Genomic DNA, 19,959 nt, shown 5'->3' with positions numbered 1-19,959 from the left:
AACCAGATGGGCCCTCTTATCCCAGGACTGGCCCTTGACCCATGGATAACCACTGGGCCACAGTAAAGCATGGACATGTGTGAACATATGTGTTCCCCGTTTATGCTATGGAGGCTGGGAGAGGCTGGGGGTCCTTAAGTCGTCTTTGCAGGCTGTGAATGCAGGCAGTCTCATCCTCCTGGTGCACTGAACTTGTCCTTCTGTCCCCTGAAGTTAAGCCAGGGGTAGGCAAGAGCTGAACCAGCCCCTTGTCCCCACAGGCGACCACCCGTACGAGTGTGAGTTCTGTGGCAGCTGCTTCCGAGATGAGAGCACGCTCAAGAGCCACAAACGCATCCACACAGGCGAGAAACCCTACGAGTGCAATGGCTGTGGCAAGAAGTTCAGCCTCAAGCACCAACTGGAGACGCACTATAGGGTGCATACAGGTACTGAGGGCGAGCGAGTGCCCCTGAGCCGGCTCTGGGGACCTGGGTGGAGGTGGTGGACTGATGGTTCCCCAGAGTAGCCCAGGTGAGGATGGTCTGAGGCTGAATCAGAGAGACGTCTTCTGTTAAGGGTTGGTATGTTGACCTGAGTGTCAGTGCCCCCTTGCAAGGCGGAAGCAGACATCGCTCATCAATCACAGCACACTTTCCATGAGCCCGAACTAGCACTCCTGGCAGCTGCACCAGTAGTTCATGGATGACATGCAAGATGACATTTATTGGTGAATCTCGAATTAGGGTTACCCAATTAGCTAGACTGAAGGTTGAGATGATTTTTTATTTGAGAGGTAGAAGAAGAGTTAGGTTATGATGAAGGTTGGGAAATTGTAAGTTAGAGTTAGGTTCAGAGATCAGAGAAACAGATATATGTAATAAACCCTCTACATGTATAATGTTTTACTATGTCAAAGGGACTTCATGTTCCTTTTTACATTAAAAAAAAAAAAAGTGAGCTTCTGTTTTCCCTGGGGTCTGAGGACAGAACTGGTGGAGGCAGTCCTGAAGTTTAGAGCTGCTGGGGTTAGGGGCAGTGGAATGCAGGCGCTGGCCTGCACCTGCTTGTGAAAGCCAGTTTTGCACATCTCTCCCCAACTCCAAGTTCAGTGGCATCGCCTTGGTTGCTTCACATTTGCCATGGTGCACGTATTCACAGCATGGCCACAGACGAATGCTACAAATCCAGGCTTTGAGGGGAACCAGTTGTTACACATTAACCACCAGCACACCACTGGTTGGGGGGAGGACTTCATGTATTGCATGTATTCATGCATTTGGAAGGACTTCCTCTGAGGATAAGAGGTAGTGGCAGGTAGTAGAATCTGGCAAAGGAGAAAGCCTCCTAGTTTTCCTTAGGGGACATAGCTGTCCTTTGCAGAGAAAGGGGAGAGGTGACCTCTGTGGGAGGGGAGGTATGGGCAGTGGCAGTCGTGTAGCGGAGGATACGTGTTGTCATGGCTCTGCTTTCTTGCCTCTAGCATCAGCCACAGGGAGAGAATGGGGTGCTCGTTGCTGACTACTAGAGTGACCCAGAGGATTCCCCAGAGCCCTGGAGCTTCCTTAGCCCCTTGTCGGGGATGTGACCTGGCAGGTGGATCATTAAATGCATTGGCAGTGACTATTGTAAATAGCCGGTCGATAGTTAGATCACTTTGGCTGTTCATTACTTCATTATTTGCTGGGCCCTCTGCACAGAGAAGTATCGATAGCGAGATGGCTGGCCAGTTAATTACTGTATCTAAACAAGGTTCCCTCATACCCTGTGCTCAGCTCCAGGGGACTCTAAAAGGAAGAGGGTCATCGGGCAACAGCTAGGGCGTGGCCATGCGCTCCCAGGTTCTCTGCCCCACCCCCATTCCAGCCCCAGAGGGGAAGGCAGGATCCAGTGCAGGTTCTCAGAACCTTGGGTGACAGGACAGCCCTAGGCGCAGCATGTTTGAAGGACCAAGTTCCCTCAATTTCACCCAGCCCTGCTCCCCACCATCTGTAGCCTGGAAAAGGCTGCGCCCCCTTGCTTCCCTGGGAGGAACTGTGCTGAAGAGCCATCCCCAGGACCATTCAGAGCCTTGCTGCCCCTTTTCTGGACCTCTGTTTCTTTTCTCAGGAAGAGGAGGGTCTGTGCCTTTTGAGAGTTAAGGGTAGGGCAAGGGCCTTGAGCTGTGCTACATACAGTGGCCACCAGATTACCTGTGGCTGTAAATTAGTTACAGAGAAGCAACATGAAAAGTGTAGTTCCTAGTCGCACTGGCCACATTTTAGGCACTCACTTGCCATCGGTGACTAGTGGCTGCCTATTGGATGGTGCAGTCTCCATCATGGAACGTTCTAGTGGAAAGTGCTGAACTAGTAGGCCAGCTAAGACTAATCCTCCTGTCTTTTTTCTCTGGGGATGCAGAAGGCATTCTCTGATGACCAGTATGGTGTTCTTTGGGCGGTCTCCAGGCTGGGCCTCTATTCCTTTGTTCCCCTCTTGTTCGTATCTGTCTAGCTACCTAACAATCATCCTCCAGTAAGCCCAAGGGTGCATGGAGGGTCAGAGTGTCTCTGCGGAGGCCCTCACCGCTTCTCCCTCTGTCCTCCTCCCACAGGCGAGAAGCCCTTCGAGTGTAAGCTCTGCCACCAGCGCTCCCGGGACTACTCGGCCATGATCAAGCACCTGAGGACGCACAACGGCGCCTCCCCCTACCAGTGCACCATCTGCACGGAGTACTGCCCCAGCCTCTCCTCCATGCAGAAGCACATGAAAGGCCACAAGCCCGAGGAGATCCCACCCGACTGGAGGATAGAGAAGACTTACCTCTACCTGTGCTACGTGTGAAGCCAGGCCAGGCGAGGGCGGAGGAGTGGGAGTGAGAAGAGTTAGAGTAGGGTGAAGTCGAGGAAAGACTGGAGGAAAAAAAAAAAAGGAAAAAAAAAAAAAGAGGAGAAAAAGGAAACCTGATAGCTGTCTGCCCTTGGATTCTCTCTGGGGCTCCAGGTGACCTGGATGCCTGGGCACTGCCCCTTCGTGGGGCCTCCGCCCTCCTCTCCTAGCTGGAGCTTAGCCTGATTTCTTGGGTGGGGATGGAGGCGCTTTTGTTCAGCTCAGAAGGTGGAAGGTGTTTCTCTTCCCTCCACCCAGATGCTCTGTTTGTGTCCAGAAATGGGGGTGAGGGGTCCTCTGGTCAGAGCCAACCACTCTGCCTGCCGCCCTCTCACTGACCCCTCCGAGGACGGGGGCTGGGGTGCAGGAGTGGGGGCCTGCAGGGGGTGGGGCTGTGCTGGGTCACTGGTTAACGCTCACAATGGCAGCTGTAATTTGCAGGGGGCAGATTCGGGTGGGGAAGGGCTCTCCTTCCCTTCCCATCACTCAGTTCATCTGTTGCTTTCCTTTGCTCTGCCACATCTGGGTGTCCCCTCACCGTCTTCGGGAGCCCCGCAGCTCTTGCCATCTTCCCCAGCTCCTTGTCCCTGCCTCCCCTTGACACCTTTCCTCTAAGTCCAGGGGACACCAAGCCCTCACGAATTGGGCAGGGTCTCCCTCCAGCTCCCGCTCTCTAGTGGGGAAGCTGTGTCTGACCCCAGAGCCTGGACTCCCCACCCTTAGCTCCTGAGAACACAAAACAGTAGAAATGAAATACCCCTCTCAAGCCCTGTCATGAGCGAGATTACTGCTAGGTTGCTTTTGCTTCCCAAATGAAACAATGTAACAACTAAGTACATATGATCCCACTGAACAAACACAAATCCGCACCACCCCGATCAGCCTCTAGGAGAAGGAATCCATGAAAGGGTTCATCCTCCGAGTGTGGGATGTGGGTTGTCCTTCTCCAGACATACCCTCCACCTAGAGAAGGGGTCAGGGTAGCTGGCCAGGGGAAGGTGCTGTTGAGTCTTTCTGGGACTCCTTTGAACATCCCAGACTTGTTGAGCTCGGCAGAAAACCCAGGTACCCAGGTCCAGGGAGCTGCACAGCACCTCCGCGCCCCCCCCCCCCCCCCCCCCCGCCGCGCCAGGCCACAGGGAGAAGGAGGAGGAGCAGGATGAAGAGTTGTGGAAAGCTCTTTGGCCTTGTGTTGTTATGTTTTGCTTTTTCTGTGTCCCTGTTCCCCTGTTAGCACATTGTACTTGAATTACCTCAGTTTTTTGTGACCTCATAAGCTTTTTAACCCCTGTATCTCTTTTTTTTTTTTTTTTTTTGGTTGGGGGTTGGAGGAATGGGAAAGATGTGCTTTTTTGTTTCGTGTGTAAATTAATAGTTGGTTTAGTAGACTTCAGCTGGCCAAGGCCCTCCCCATCTTTAAGCGATTAGCCTCCCAGCTGGAAGAAGCTGTCCAGAAGGATTGAGTACTCAGGATCTGAATGTGCTGGGTGGGGAGACGGTGTATTGGGGGCACTCTGGAGTCGCTGTCGGCTCTGCCCAGAACATGAACTCATCATGCCCAGCATCGAGTCAGCCTAAAACACTCTGGACAAGATTCTCCCTTTCTTAAAATTGGCTGGGTCACTTGAGTCTGGGGGCCTGTGTTACTCAGATCCTTGCAGCCGTGTGGCCCCACCTCTGTGTGCATTATTGCCAAAATTGGTCTATTTTCTTGGCTGGTGAGGGATGTGCCAGTCTTGGGTTGCGTTGCGTTGGGGTGGGGCTGTTTTTTTCTGAAAGCTACCTCTTATGTTTGTCCAGTTCTTTTGTCCCCATTCTGCCTCCCATTCTGCTGCTCTGCTTCCCCATTCTTCCCAACCACCCCCCCTCCCCGAATTTTGGAAAGCACATTTGTAATATTTGTGTTCACTGTGGGATGGGCCCTCTGTTTCATCTCATGCTTTATTTGTAAGAGTTTTTTTTTTTTTCTTTCCTTTCTCTCTCTGAGAAAGTCGTGGCTGCGTTTTTTATCTTAGGTTTTTAAAAGTGGTTTAGGGAAGCGGTTTTGGGGAGAAGGGTTTTTGTGAGGAGTATAGGGAAGTTGGAGGGACGGGTGCTGCTGTGACCACCCCCTGTCCCTTAGCCCCATCCCTCCTGCCCTCCCCTGCAATCTCGCTCGCCAAATCTGAAGGCCTTAAAAGTTGTGTTGTTGGGGGTACATGAATTGGGGGGACTGTTCACTGGGGATGGTAAAGTAGGGAGGATGCTATTTTGCAACTATAATAATGACTTAGTGCTTTGGAAAGGAAAAAAGTTAAACTTGAAATGCATGACTAGAACAGTTGTGGTGTTTATAATGTGAAAAGAGTGAATCTCGTGGGGGAGGAGCAGTCTGTAAGAAATCATTATGCACTATTGCCTCCTCCTCCACTCTGGGAAGAAAGGGGGACTGGCTGGCCCTCAGGGGATCTCTAAATCCCAGAAAACAGTATTTTAAGAGCAAGATGTCATTCAATTTTGATGGGGAAGGAAAAAAAAAAAAACCTATTCCAGAGACCTAGCCGACACCTCTCACTTCTCCCCGCCCGTCCCGCACAGCTTGGGTTTCCTCCCCTGTTCATAAAAGCCGAGAGGGTTGAGCTAATATTTACAAATTGTAATATTTTTGTAATGTTTGTTAGTCCCTTCGTCAGTTCCACAGGACCTTGCCCTTTCCTTTTGTAATGTGAATAGGAAAAAGAAAAGACAAAAAAACAAAAAAACAAAAAACCCCACCGCTACCACCAACAAAATATCCCTTGGTATGTGTGTATGCACGTGTGCTATTTGTATGTGGTTGTGTGTTAAATCATGCAGTGTTGTTGTAACCTGCTGGTGCAGCATCGGATGGTACTGAGTCAGCACCTGTCTGCCGCCACCGTCCCTGAGGGGCCCTAGTAGGACGGCAGGGAGGGAGGGTCAGGGCACGCGGTGTCTGCAGGATGCTGGACGGGAGACTCCTACAGCCGTCCTTGCTTTGCTGTCCCCTCCAACGTCTACGAAGCCCCAGACACCCAACATGCCTCCTCCTCAGCTTCCTACTCACAAAGACAAGATAATCTTGACTTTGCCAAGGTCTTCTGGGCCGGGCCTCCCCGCCAAGGCGAGGCCAGTTATCCGGAGGCTTTAGATGTGTATGGACAAAGGGGGCTGGGGAGATTCGGAGCTCGGAGGCCGCTCTCCCTCAGGTGAGATCTGAGTGGTTTTAACTCCCCTCTTCTTTCTGCCGTCTGGCCCGTTGGCCACCCCGCTGCCCTTAGCTGGGGTACTGCTGACAACCCTGCTCGCTCCTGCCTTATCCAACATCACGAAACCTCTCCAGTCTGCAGAGTCCAAGTTGGTTAAAAGTTGCTCCCCTGTGTCCAGCTCCTACAGGTGTGTCCTTTGATGCTTTTGGTGACATTTATCCCTCACTCATGTGTTTTTTCCCTGTTCACTCCTTCACTCATTCAAAGCATTAAAATCCTATGTGTATATAGGATAGACAAATATATATAGAGAGATATATATATAGCAAGAGAGAGATATAAAATAGTAAATATCATTGCTGCTTTGGGCTGCTTTGGAGGAGGCCACGGATATGGGGAAAGTAGATCTGGGGTGTAGGGGTGGGTAGGAAGGCTGGGGGACCCAGTGATTCAGTACAATCCAGGGATGCAATGTGGGCTTGTTTAATCTTTGTGCCTGAACAATTTTTCCATGTTTAGATAAAAAACTGCTGCAACGTTTTCACAAGTGTATGGGACCCTTCTGGATGCTATGGGTACTATTGGTACAGCTGGCTACTGGGGTGTCGAGGCCCTGGTGGCGGGGGGTCGTTTGGCCTGCCTCCTTCCAGGGAGTGAGCAGCAGTGAGGGTGGCTTTTGGACTCCGTCCATGGGGGTGGCTGGGGGAAAATTTGTGGCCAGTTCCTTGCAAGAGTAAAAGCTAGGGGCACTGGATGTAAGACAGAAAAGTGGAAAATGATCAGACCGTGTGTTCACTTTTCCTGGGCCTATGCTGCATCTTTCCTCCCCTCCTGTCTTGTTTCCTTCGTCCTGGAGCTTCATGGCAGCACTTACCTGGATATTTCAGTAGGAAGGAAAAAAACCCAGACTAACCCTCCATAGAGGATCTAATGGGTGGAGGGAAAAGCAGAGCCGTCCAGGAGAGGTGTGGGAAACAGACCGGGGAGCTCGGGTCAGGGGAAAAGGGTGGGGAGAGAGGGATGCGGACCTTGCAGGCCTGTTAGCCAGCAGCCCCGCTTCCCTGAGTCCTTGGCGCCCCACTTTGCAGACAGGGTACCAGCCTCCTGGTGTGTGTCCTAGAGTTTGTTCACATAGTGTTATGCATGATCTTTGAAAGGTTAAGAAGCCGTGGTGGTGCACCATGGCGTCCGACCCGTATATATAAAGAGAGATATATATGTGTACGTATGTAAATTATAGCACTGAGGGCCCTGCTGCCCTGCTGGACCAAGCAAACCAGGCCTTTCGGTTTGGGTGTCACGTTTCGTTCTGTTCTGCGTCTGCTTTTGTGGCTCGTCTTGTGTTGTGACAGCACAAGTGCCAGTCCGATTGCTCTGTATTACAGAATAGTGTTTTTAATTAACTGATGTTCTAGTTCATGTCTACCTCAGCACCTCCTCTTAGCCTGATTTTAGGAGGTTGCCCAATTTTGTTTCTTCAATTTTACTGGTTACTTTTTTGTACAAATCTCTCTCTCTCTCTCTCTCTCTCCCCCTCTCCCCCCCTTCGCCTCCCTCCCTCTCTCCCTCTCTCCCTTCCTCTCTCCCCCACACCCTCTCCCCCCTCACATCTGCCCCTCCAACTCTCCCCTTCTCTCCCTCGCTCCACCCCACCCCAGCCCTCCATCCCTCTTCTCTCTGCCCCTCTCTCCCCTCTCATTTCCGTTTGTTCCATTCTCTCTCACTTGCTCTCTTCCTCTTGCCCCCCCTGCCCCTGACCCAGCCCGGCGACCCCCCAAGTTGTGCTTGCCAGTCCTATCTGTTCTAGTCCCGAAGCAGTTCACTCGAAATTGTGCGGTCCTGGTTGCAGCTTTCCGCATCTGCCTTCGTTTCGTGTAGATTGATGCGTTTCTTTGTAATTTCAGTGTTCTGACAAGATTTAAAAGAAAAAAAAAAAAGAAAAATGAATTTACTGCTGCAGGTTTTTTTCTCTCTCCATGTGTCACTAAGTGAAGTTTGTGCCTTCTATAGCAAAGAGAATATTTTTTACATCCTACTAACAGTAGATTTTTTTGTAGTGAACATTTTTTGTATTTTTATTTATAAGTCTCATAAGAAAAATAGCAATGTTCAGTTGTATACCTTGAATCTGCAGTTAGAAGAGAATAAAGTTAATTCAGTTGTCTCTGGCTCAAAGTGTCCCCCTTTTTAAAAAAACTAGTTTGTCTTTTCTGCCTTTTCTTGGGTGGGGAATGCTGTAGAGGAACTGAGATTTCTGTCTGAGGGTGGAGGAAGAGAAAGTTCTAGATTACACACACCAGCCTAATTTATGTGGTACTTTTGTGCCATATTTTCTAGGCCCATACCCACTCCATAACACATTTTTCTAAGACCTATTAGTTTAAAAAAGCATGTTAAATACACTGTCGTTTCATCCTTGGTACAATGTGTGAAGTAGGCACTTGTTCATTTACGCTTTCAACATGGGCCAGTTACTGTTGTAGGCCTTGGGAATATCGTGGGGACACCAGGTGAACTCCTGTCCTCAGGGAGGTGGCATTCTAGTCAGCCACCACGTGCTTGCGTTATTGCTGGCTCAGGGCCACACAGCGGGTGAGTGGCAGAGTCCGAACTTGCACCCAGGGTGAGTGGCAGAGCCTGGACTTTTACCCAGACCTCCCGGCAACAAATCAGGTTGGTTTTGCGAGGACTCCAGAGGCAGCATGCTCTCCTGTCTGGTCTTTATCATAGAGACATTTTCACTTTCTTCCTAGCAGCTAATAAACAAGCTTCAGGAATTTCTCAATAAGAAGCTGCCACCCAATTTATGATCCCTGGGTCTGTGGCAGCCGGGCCCCATGGAGGAAGATGGGAACAGGCGGGAGGTGGGCGTGCAAGCCCCGCATCACCATTAGAAAAAAGCATTTCCATAAAACCTGGTGGGCGAGACTCCCTTCTGTTCCCTCGCCCTACCTCTGGACCACAGCTTCTTCCCTAGGCCTTTCTTCTTTCCTGTCGCTGGGGCTGGGAGCGTTGCCCTGCTTGTCCAGACCTAGAAAACCGATTCCAACCAATCCTACATGTGCTGGCCCGGCGCCTCTCTCCGAAGCCATCCTACCTGCCCTGCTCTGACTAATCCATCTCCTCACCAAGACCTGGACACACAGCTGTGTTCACTGCAGGGGACTCTCCTGGATGGGAAACCAATGCCAAGTTGGGTAGCCTGACTTCCCACGTTATTGGGAGTTACTGGGAGCCACTGCTGTGTAACGCACCCCCCTGGCACCCGAGCTTGCAAGGACGGCCTGTTTTTTTACCACACCTGCCTGCTCTGGGTGTGGCTTGAAAGAGTAGCCCTTCCTCTCCTGTGCTCCCCAGGTGCGAGGTCCAGGGTCCATGTGGCCTTGGGGCTTCTGAGTTGAGAACCACCTGGAGTCACACTTCGTGCCCTGGACACCATGCCCAGGAAGATGAGCGCCCCGCACGCACAGCGCTCTCCCAGCTCCTCCAACCTGGGGGTGGCTTTTCTGTCTGTCTGTCAGTCTGTCTGTCTTCCCTCCTGTCTCTCTGCTCTTCTCTTAGCTTCTGTTTTCCTTCCCTTCATCTTTCTTTTCCCTCACCCAATCTTTGTCTCTCCACTCCTCTCCCCTTCTCATTATGTCTCGAGATTTTTTTTGTTTTTTTTGTTTGTTTGTTTGTTTGTTTGTTTTTGCTTTTTGCTTTTGTGTCTCTGTCCCACATTCTTTTCCTTTCCCCCATATTTCTCATCTTGGAAAACAGTCCTTTGCCGAAAATATATTTGGTTTGATTTTGAGCCTGTCCCCATTCTTCCAGTTCGTCCATCCATCCATCCATCCCTTTCTTCTCTGGGTCCTGCTCATTCCCCAAGCCTCACCCCACCACACTCTGTGGGTATCCCTCCCCCGCCAGGCCACCGCGCCCCTCCCCCGCACTCTCTCCCCACTCAGGCCTCAGCTTTCTCTTGACAGATGGGAGGGCAGTGAGCACTCCCTCTTTAAAACAACATTTAATCGCCGTTTTCTGTTCTTGGACATCAAAGCTGGGGCTTAGGCGCTGCGCTGGGGTCGCTGTGGCGCGGGCTCTGGGGGAGAGGAGGTGAGTGAATAGGGGCCGGGCTGAATGGGCTTTGTGTGGCCGCTGGGGTCTGCCTGCTTTACATGCTCTTTGACCCAGATATGATCTCATGGAGAGAAAGGGGCCCTGGCCGGGCCAGCCTGAGAACACTCAAGGCCTGACTCCATCCCCCTCCTTCCTGAGCCCAGGCCAAAGGTGCCCTCTGCCCCAGCCCTGCAGCAGTGGGCAACCTCCTCCGGGACAGGGCTTGCCACGAAGGCCCTCAGCTGGGGCCAGAAGAGGGGCCGGGCAGCCGGGGGCGGGGCTGTATTATTCCTCCTGAATGTGTCTCCAGGGACATTAGATGGAGACCCCCTCCCCAACTACATGCACGACACTCCTGGCCTGGGCTGTTTGGGTTCAGGTGGTCACCCAGGCCACATCAAATCGGCCTTAACAGCTCTCCCTCCAGGTGCTCTGAGGGTTTCCCCTCTTGCCAAGGTGAGAGCCAGCAGAAACTTGCTGAAGGCTTGAGCTAGGTGTAAGGAGAGAGATGTGGAACTAAGTCCAAGGCTTTCCTCATCCGCCTGGATGTTACCAGGCCTCCCCACCTGGCTGCGGGGGGCGGAGGGGGGATCGGCCTACCGTACCTGCCAGCAGCCAAGAGGACAGGAGCACTGACCCCAGCTGCTCTGCCTACCTCTGTTCCAGCTCTGCTTCTTCTGTGCAGCCAGAGGGATTTTCCAAAAATGCAAATAACATCATGTCATTCCTTTGACTAAAGGCCCTGGTGGCCCCTGTTTATTCTTAGGATGGAATTTAAGCTCCTTAGCACGTAGCCTCATCTTGGGATCACTCCCGTGATCCTTGGACACCCCCTACTCTGTGCTCTGGATACCTGGACCACAGATGATTTCTGGAACACACAGAGCTCAGTCACCCTGTGGACCTTTCTTTGCACATGCCGTATCCTCTTGTGGGAAATGTACCAACACACGCGCTCCCCTCCCTGCTGTCTGGCTCTCTCAACTTCTCATTCGGGTCTCAGCTCAAACCTTACCTCTCTCAGGAAACCTTCCCTGGCCACTGAACTGGATTTGGTGCCCTCTTGTGCAGAGCCTCTAGGGTCCTATTTGCTGTCATACACATAATTACCTGCTTTCTTAACTGTTACCATTAACCCGACTTTAAGCTCCTTGCGGGCAAGAATTGTGGGTTGAATATCTTATTATCTATTCCCAGAGCCTAGTGCTGTCTGGTACACAGCAGGCACCCAATAAATTTTGTTGAATAAATGGAGAAGAAGAGGTGGAGAAGGAGGGAAGGAGAAAGGCAATTAGCATCTGGGGCTGAGGTTGCCATGGACAAGGACGGGTGAAACCCAGTAAGTAAGTGCATATCATGTGCCTGCCCAGGCACCTCTGTGTGCATGTGTGTCACCAGCCGCACAGAGGCCACAGTGGAGGTGCTCCTGCCTCTCCTCACTTGTGCCCATATTAGTTCATAGAGACACCTGAACTATGCTTGTCATGTGCAAAGCAAGGAGCAGCTAGCACAGAACAGTGCACATAACAGGCAGGGTGCTGCCTGGGCATTGCTGGGTGTGCGTGTGTGCGTGCGCGTGTGTGAGTGTGTGTGTGTGTGTGTGCGCGCGTGTTTGTAGACACCTGGCCCCTGACAAGATGGGCAGCTGTCCCCCAGCTTTCTCTGTGGTTCTGGGCCCACCATCCCCACTCTGAACCCCTGGCTCTTTTGGGCTTGCAGGAGAGGGGGCTCCTCCCTGGGCTGTGTTTTCTGCTCTCTGGGGGTGCCTCAGTGAAAGTGAACTCACTCATTTAAACCTGACTCTCAGCCCTGCAGCCCCCTGCAGCGCTAATTACCCTGTAGTTCTAAACTGATTGCTGTACACTAAGCTTAAGCCCTCCTTTATTTATTTACTGACTACATGAATAGCAAAGCCACTGCTTTCAGCCGCTCCCAACTGTATGCCGGCTGGCTGCGCCCCGTTCTGCATCTCCCCAGGGAGGTGGGGTGCAGAGATGCAGCAGCCTGGCACACAGCCCCCAAATCTACCACCCTCGTGGACTCCCTGGGGCCAGACAACAATGGGGAAATCATTGCCTTTGTCCACATGTGCTCCAGACCCAAGGGAGGGGGCTCTTTTTCCAGTTCTGATTCGGAGTGGGAGCACACAACACACCCAGCTCACCAGAGGATCTATTTACAGGACACTCAGAAGTGTCCCTTTACTTTCGCTTTCACCATCAACTCCTGCGAGGTGCTGAGCACCGGCCTCATTTTACAGATAGGTAAACTCAGACTGCGACTCTGCAGCTGTTAGTGGTGACGGTGGGACTTGAAGCTGAGACTTTGAATTCCAACAGCTCCGTTCTTTCTTCTCTGCCATGCTGCGTGCCAAGGAGATGTCTTCTCTTTTTCTGGGCCCCACCCACCCAGGTCTGACAATTTCTACTTCCTTACCATAAGGAAGTCTCGTGTTGAATTGAAACATCTATCTTTTCTTTTCTGTCTCGTTCACATGCTTACCCAGAATTTGCTGGAAACTTGGGTACTAGAGCATTTTCTTTATTCTCAATAACCTTTTCCAGGGCATACCTAAGTCAAATCTTAGCCACACCCCCACCTTCCTCTACCACTCACACCTGGGCAAGTCTGGAGAGCGGAGACCAGCTGTGCACTTCCTCTGGCAGAGTCCTTCCTGTTCTCCCATTCCCGGGTGTAGTTGTGCCCATAACCAGGCTGGCTGGCACTGCCTGCTTCTCTGTGTTCCCTCATTTCCCATGAGGCAGAGCTGGGCCCTGGCTGTAGGGCATGGCAGCATTCTGAAGACCAGATGGGCACCATCAGGGTGCAACATATGGACCCATGAAATCAAGTACCCAGGCTCTGCTTTGATTTGAAATAGCATGAGGGCTGTGGTGCTGGGCGACCCCTAAAGAAGAGGGGCAGTTGGGGTCTGACAGAAAGAACCTGGGGTTCAGAGCCAACAGTACCTTGGTCTGAGGTCAGGTCTGCCATTTACTGTGTGTCCTTGCTTACAACTCAAAATTGCTCCAAGTTTCCATTTCCTCAACTATAAAATTGGGTACAGTAATGCCTGCCGCTTCTACTCCCAGGACAATCATCAACTGAACTAAAGCACATAATCAGCCATGTGCTATAAACGTACTATAAAAATGAAAGTTATAAGTGGGGCACAGGCTTGGGGCTGGCTTGGGAGGGGACCTGATGGCCGAGACATTCATTTCGGGGCAGAAGCCCCCAAAGCCGGGACCAAGGAACCTGGCGGTCTGGAGTAGAGCTTCCTCCTTAGGCAACACCGCGACTCTGTTGCCACCTAGTGGTCACTGGCTGCAGGTGCTTCTGCTGCTCAGCCGGGTCTGGAAAGTGACTGGGCAAGCGCATCCTCTTGTGAGAGGCTTTGGTTCCTTTAGGTCCCCTGCTATTCCAGATCTAGCTGGGTAAGGGGAGGATGTAGTCCAGATTTATGTCAGAGAAAAAGTGCCTTTACTACTTGGGACAAAGTTCAGTTGGACGTTCCAGAAGTTCTCCCAAGTCAATATTTCTATCCTGACCCTCCCCCCACCACCACCTTTCCCCACACTGACCATCTAGCCATGTCAAATACAACTTCTCTCATCTTCAAAAGGCTGGATTGGAAACTGCTGTCAGTCAGTCTAAACCCCAGGTATCCAATGAGCCTCATCTTACTGAAGAAAGATCAACCTCAGATGGAATCCAGCTCCTCAAAAACTCTGACACTGGGAAAGAAGCAGGCAGGCCAAGGAGGGGTTGCAGAGGAGCTCAGAGTGTCCCAGTCCAGTTCACTGAGGGCCCGAGAGGTGACTCTGGGAGGCCAGAGGAAATAGGACAACTCTTGTCTGCTAAGAACCTTCCGAGAGCCTAGAAAAGCCACAAGGAAGGTTGCTAAAGTCAGTTCCTGCCTCTGAATAGAAAGAACTCCCCTTCTAATGCAGCAAGGGAGCCTGGTGTCTGCCCTGAAACCCTCCACAGCCCCCTTCTGGCTGGTCAACCCCTGAATGCTCAAGTTAACATTTGAATTCTCTGGGAGGCAGGGGACTAACCAATCCCTTGGGCATTTGGGTCCGAGGATGATTTGATTGGAAGTGATCTTAAGTCAGATCTTGCCTCTTGGCACCTCCAGCCATCTCAAATGAATGCAGCTAAATGGTTTCGAAGACCCTTCCTGACACTAAACTTCTGATTCTATGACTCTTACCAACCGTAAAGATTCTCGGAGCAAAAAATACTTCTGGCTCCATATTACCTGTTGGCGCTTCATCAAAAAAATGGCATTTCGCTTTGAGTTTCTCCCTCCACCTGGATCAGTGTAGTTCTCTGTTTAGAGTGAGCTTCTAGTGACACTAGGTGGAGAGAGAGGAGAAATGCATGCATGATGGTTGGGCTGATGGGCAGAATAAGGAAAGGACTTCCTGTAATAAACCCTTATTTGGGAAACAGGAGCAGGGTGGGGGGTGGGAGTGGCTGGACCTCACAAATTGGACTTGACTGGTATTTACCATATTCTCAGAAATCTCTTTCCAGTTAGCATTCGTCCTTACCAGTCCATTCCAAGCACTGGTACTTTACCTTTCGCTTAATTCCTGAGTCCAAGCTGTAACATTTAAATTCAATTTCTATGGGATCAAGGACAACAACAAAACACAGTCACCAAAAACAATAGCCCGGGGCTCTGCCAGCCTGCTTTCAGGAGACAGAGGCCATCTTTAATTCTTACCGCCAAGAAGCCCAATAAAGTGAGACCCAGTGCGACATGTCTGGTGGTTTATGTGCCCATCCTCCTCGCAAAGGTCAGCTCTTGGGCTCCGGGTCTCATTTCTCTGTCTTTCTAAGCTCTTTCCTCCTGCACTTATCTCTCCTCTCTGCTGCATCCATTTCTTCCTCTCATCCAGATTATTCTCATCAGTTTACAAACATCTCTTCTAACAAAACTTTTCCTGTCCCATGTCCCCCTTTAGTTACCATACAAATCCTCTTCTTTTGGACAGCAAAATTCTAGAAAGGGCTGCCTTCTTCATTTTCTTTATAGCATTTTCCAATCTGAGTTCATTTCTTTTATTTCTTTTGCAATTCCATTGGAATTGTCTTGCTTAGCTTATCAGTGGCTCCATCTTCCAAAACACAGTGGCTGCTTTGCTGTCCCAATCTCGATATCTCAACAGCTTTCTACATAACTGGGTCCATTTGGAAATACTCTCCTGGTTTCTCCTACCCCATATGCTGCTGCTTCTCAGTCTCACTGACTGGCTCCTTCATCTTCTTCTGCTGGAACTTTGGATATTATTTAGACTATCTCTGAATGCTTCCTTGATCCTCTCACCTTGATAGGTACTTCCTCCTTTGGCATCGCATCTACTTCTGTTGCTTTTAGTATGTGCTAATGACTCACAATTTTTTACTCCAGTCTTGAGTTTTCCACTGAGGGCTAGACTCAACTGCTTAGTTGACACTTAACATTTTAATGTCTATTAGACATCTCCAACTTATCACACCATATCAGAAGTCTTGTCTATACATGTCCATGCCTGTCTCTTCCACTGGGCACATCGGTTAATGCTAGCTGCTATAACAAATGGATCCAAAATATGCAATGGCTCAAATATAGAAGTTTGTTTCTCCCTCCTTTAACTGTCCAAGGTGAATGTTTGTGGTCGACAGGTGGCTATTCTCTACATCCTGTGGTTCTGCTCTTCCTGGAGGCCTTGTCATCATCTTCATTGACACGCGAGAAGGAGAGAGAGAGTTTAAAGGGGGTTTGCCCAGTAATAATATGTATGGTTCCTGCTTTCATTCCATTGGATTGTACTAGTCATATAGCCACATCTAACTGTGAGAGAGACTGAGAAATGTATTCCAGCTATGTTCAGAGGAAGGAGAGATTGACATTTGGTAAAGAATTATCAGTTTCTGCCACAATCTGTTTTTATAGTCCCCAAATATCTGTTCAAACTCTACTTCCTGCACATAGACCATACTTACTCTCGAAGAGAACTAACCTCAAATTCCATCCTGTCATTGCACCGGTTTCAAAATTCAGGATTTTGGGGTGATGTGCAGTTTTCCAATTAGCTCTGTGAACTAAATTGAAGTTATTTGTACCCGACTCCCATCCACTGGTTATGTGACTAAAATGAATAACAGCCCATGCTATACCATGTCAAAACATTCTGTAAAACCTCTTTCTGCAGTAATCAGTTTTCTCTTTTTCCTTGGTATAATTTAAGTCGGATTCCATTGCCCTTGCAGTTAGGTGCAGCCAGTGACCGATTTCTGACAATCATACGTGAGCAGGAGTCAATCATATCATTGTTGGGCAGAGACTTTTAAGAGGCAGCATCGCCCTGCATTCATTTCCTAAGGCTGCCGTGACAAATAACCACTGCTTGGTGGCTTAAAACAACAGAAATGTATTCTCTCACAGAAATTCGAGACCAAGTTGTTGGTAGGGCCACAGTCTCTCAGGAGACTCTAGGGGAGAATGTTTCCTTGTCCCCTCCAGCTCCTGGTGGCTCCTGGCACTCCCTGGCTTGTGGCAGCTTCTCTGTCTCTTGTCTTTACATGACCTTCTTTCCTGTGTGTCTCTGTGTGTTGTTTTCTGTCTTTTTTAAGGACACTCATTGGATTTAGGGCCCACTGTAATCCGGTATAATCTCATTTCAATCCCTACCTTAATTATATCTGCAAAGACCCCATTTCTAAGAAAGCTCATATTCTGAGGTTACAATGGATGTGAATTTTTGGAAGATGCTATCCAATCCACTACAGCCCCCTTTACAATAAAAATCCCCTTTTGGCAATGGGAGAAACGGGCCCACATAAGTCCTTAGACTATAGTAATGGTACCCAGGTATGTGTGAAGACCTCCTGCCCTGGTAATAGAGAAAGTTCCTTAATTAGACCCTGGATCTTCGGTCTTGGAGGAATTCCCTTGTCTATTGTTCTCTGAAGTCCCTGGTTCCAGACTCTAGGAAATCCTTCCTTGACCGTTATCTGTCCCGGCTACATCTGAAGTCGATCCTGGGAGTTGGGCCTCTCTTGGGATGCAACGGCTTGCACCGCCAGCCTGATTTCCACTTGTGCAAGTTTTGGGGGACTGAGTGTGGTTTTAGGTTCCAACAGTCCAAGACTTTATTAGGCCAGGTTCATGGGCTTTTTGACAATTCAATTTCTTCAAAAACAGCCTTTCCAATCCATTCCTCATGCTAGTAACGAAAGCTAAATTCTCTCCTAGACACAGTTGTCAAATCTGCTTTTATTATTGTTATTGTTATTATTAATTTTTTCTTCCTCAAATCCAAGCCTCCTCATCAGCTTCCTGTTGGTTACCTTGGGCTCATGTGAAAGAGCTTGGGTGTGAAAGGCAACACTCTTAATTTGATGTTTGCAACAGGACCAAATCCCTTGGTAAGAGAATTTTGAATAATGAGCCATTATTGGCTGAAGTCTTTCCAGTCTTATTTCCTGTAATTTAGGACATAGAAACAGTCAGCTTACTTATATCCAAGAAAACACAAATTTTTAGATTCCCCTTATTTTCTTTCATTTCTTCTTGGAAACTTGTCATTTTTTTCCGGTGTTGCTACAAGCACTGGAGAGCAACCAACATGCACGAACATTCTGCTTCTTTCCCTACAGTTTCCCTTAGAGCCATGGTTTAGTATATTCCTGGTCTGCCTTTCAGGTTACTGCAAGCAAGAGTTTTCCTAAATGTATTATTCCTGCCTACCATGGGACTCCATTTTTCTAGCCAAGCTCTCCTTGCAGCCAGCAAAGATCCTAAATAATCTGACCACTGTCTGCTTCTCTGACCCATCTCCTTCCACGTTCTGCCTCACTGCCTCCCATCTGCTTCCAGAGGGAACAGGCTTTTGCATGTGCTGCTCCCGCTCAAATACTGCCTCTTAGTGGTCTTCCTTGGCCACTCCCATTTGAAGTTTATTTTTCATAGCATTTACCACCATCTGATATCATCTTCCTTGTTTACTTGTCATGGCCCATGTCCCGTTCCTCCCGCATGTAGCTTCTGTGAGCAGAATCCTCTACCCTTGTTTGCCACTATATCTTGTTTTTTAGAATGATGCTTGCCACACATTCATTAAGACAATGTGCTGATACTTGTAAAACAGTTCTTTTAGTTCTTCGTTGGAAACTTTTTGAAATGAAAAAATTTTAAGATATACAAAGATATATAAAAGTGGAATAATATAATGAACTCCTCGTAAAGCCCATCACCCAGATTCAACATTATCACGATTTTGCCACACTTGTTTCATCTGTCCTTCTTTCTTTCTTTTCTTCTTTTTTTAAATTCCTTTTATTTTATTTGTTTCTGTTAAAGTATTTTAAATAAACCCCAGGCATCATGTCATTTCCCCCACATGCATACTTCAATGTATGCATTTTTGAATGAATTTTTCTTATATAGCTTCAGAACCATTCATGCACCTTCAAAAATAAGTAATGGTTCCTTAGTACCATCAGTCCATAGTCAGAATTTTCTGGTTGCTTCAAAAATAACTTTTTAAAGTTGATTTATTTGAATTAGGAGCCAAACGGGGTCCACACACTGCATCCATTTGTTATTTCTCTTAAATCTCCTTGCCCTCATGCTGTTGACTTGTTGGAGAAAGAGGTGATTATTAACTATTCCGCTGTGAGATTATAAAGGTCTGAAATGGCGTGGGTAGTGGGGCTGAGAAGGAGCAAACAGCTTGAAGAGACCCTGTGGGGTCATCTGGTCCACCTTGCTTTAGGTCGATAAGAGTGGTAGCGTCACTGACTTCTCTGAGGAATCAGGAGCTAAGAGAGTAATGGTGAGTGGTCTTGCTCCCTCTTGCAAGAGTCTCTGCTGGGACCACTGAAAGGCACCCTCAGGTTGGCTAATTGTATCTTCTGTTTTAACCCTTTGCCCAGCCTCTCCCAGTTGGGCAGAACATCTGTACAATTCTCCCACTTCATCGTAAAATTCCCTCTTTATCTTGCATCCTCTGAAGCTTGTTAGGAGAGGGCCAATCCTCATTTACTGTACTTACCATGGCTTATAGGCCAGTTGTGCACTAAAACTCATGGAGTTTTGTTCTGATTCTTTAAAGATACACTCAAATATCTGCTTTCCCACCGCAGACCTTCAAGTCAGAACCTATGGGCATGGTATCTGGGAATCTTTATTTTTAAACTACTTTCTAGAGGATCATGGTATAGCTAATTCACAGACCCATATCAGAAACCTGTAGAATACACCAATGGTGTGACTCCTGAGATAAAATTTGTAAAGCAATTTGTCGGCAGAGTTACACAAATCTTTTGGGGTTAATCATCAAGTATTATTTTGTTTGCGCATGCTTTTCATTAAAATTTTGTACATGTACCCCAATATATGTTTGTTTGTTTATGTATTATATATAAGTACTGCTGTACTACCATATTAAGTATCAAATGCACTAAAATAAAAAAAATTTTTTTAAGATTTAATTGGTAAATAAAAATGGAAGTTTTATTTGCTCCTTGCAGCCTAGTGATTTTTCTTGGTCTCCCATCTGTGGACCACTGCTCTGGAATATTCTCTGCCAGGTCGCTTTTGCCCAAGGCTTCCCCAGGAAGTTCAGTTTGAAGAGCTTCTGGTTATCAGAAAAAGCTCCCTTCTCTTGTCATATTCTTTATCAAAATCTTAACTCCTTCTCAGAGAGAGGTTTGCCAGGTTCACCTGAGCTGATTTTTTTTTTTTTTTTCTGCAGCGTGACCAGGGGAACCTTCCCAAATTAGTTGCCAAAAGGGCAAAAAGTGGCATCAG

The 19,959-nt window shown here is 48.7% G+C and overlaps 1 protein-coding gene across 6 annotated transcripts in view; it reads left to right on the top strand.

Moving 5' to 3' along the window:
* Positions 1 to 2,909, top strand: part of ZBTB16 (zinc finger and BTB domain containing 16) — a 178,398-nt gene extending 175,489 nt beyond the window's left edge. For all 6 annotated transcript variants that reach the window (XM_016148972.2, XM_016148974.2, XM_036221174.1 and 3 more), the window contains exons 6-7: positions 261 to 428; positions 2,573 to 2,909. In XM_016148972.2, coding sequence (XP_016004458.1) covers positions 261 to 428; positions 2,573 to 2,802 — 398 coding nt within the window. In that variant the 3' untranslated portion in view covers positions 2,803 to 2,909. The remainder of the gene's footprint in view (positions 1 to 260; positions 429 to 2,572) is intronic.
* Positions 2,910 to 19,959: the final 17,050 nt, after the last annotated feature.

Source organism: Rousettus aegyptiacus, unplaced genomic scaffold (assembly GCF_014176215.1).
Source record: "Rousettus aegyptiacus isolate mRouAeg1 unplaced genomic scaffold, mRouAeg1.p scaffold_m13_p_5, whole genome shotgun sequence".
Classification (NCBI taxonomy): domain Eukaryota; kingdom Metazoa; phylum Chordata; class Mammalia; order Chiroptera; family Pteropodidae; genus Rousettus; species Rousettus aegyptiacus.
The sequence above is the reverse complement of the archived record's forward strand: the minus strand, read 5'-3'. Positions and strand labels throughout refer to the sequence as shown.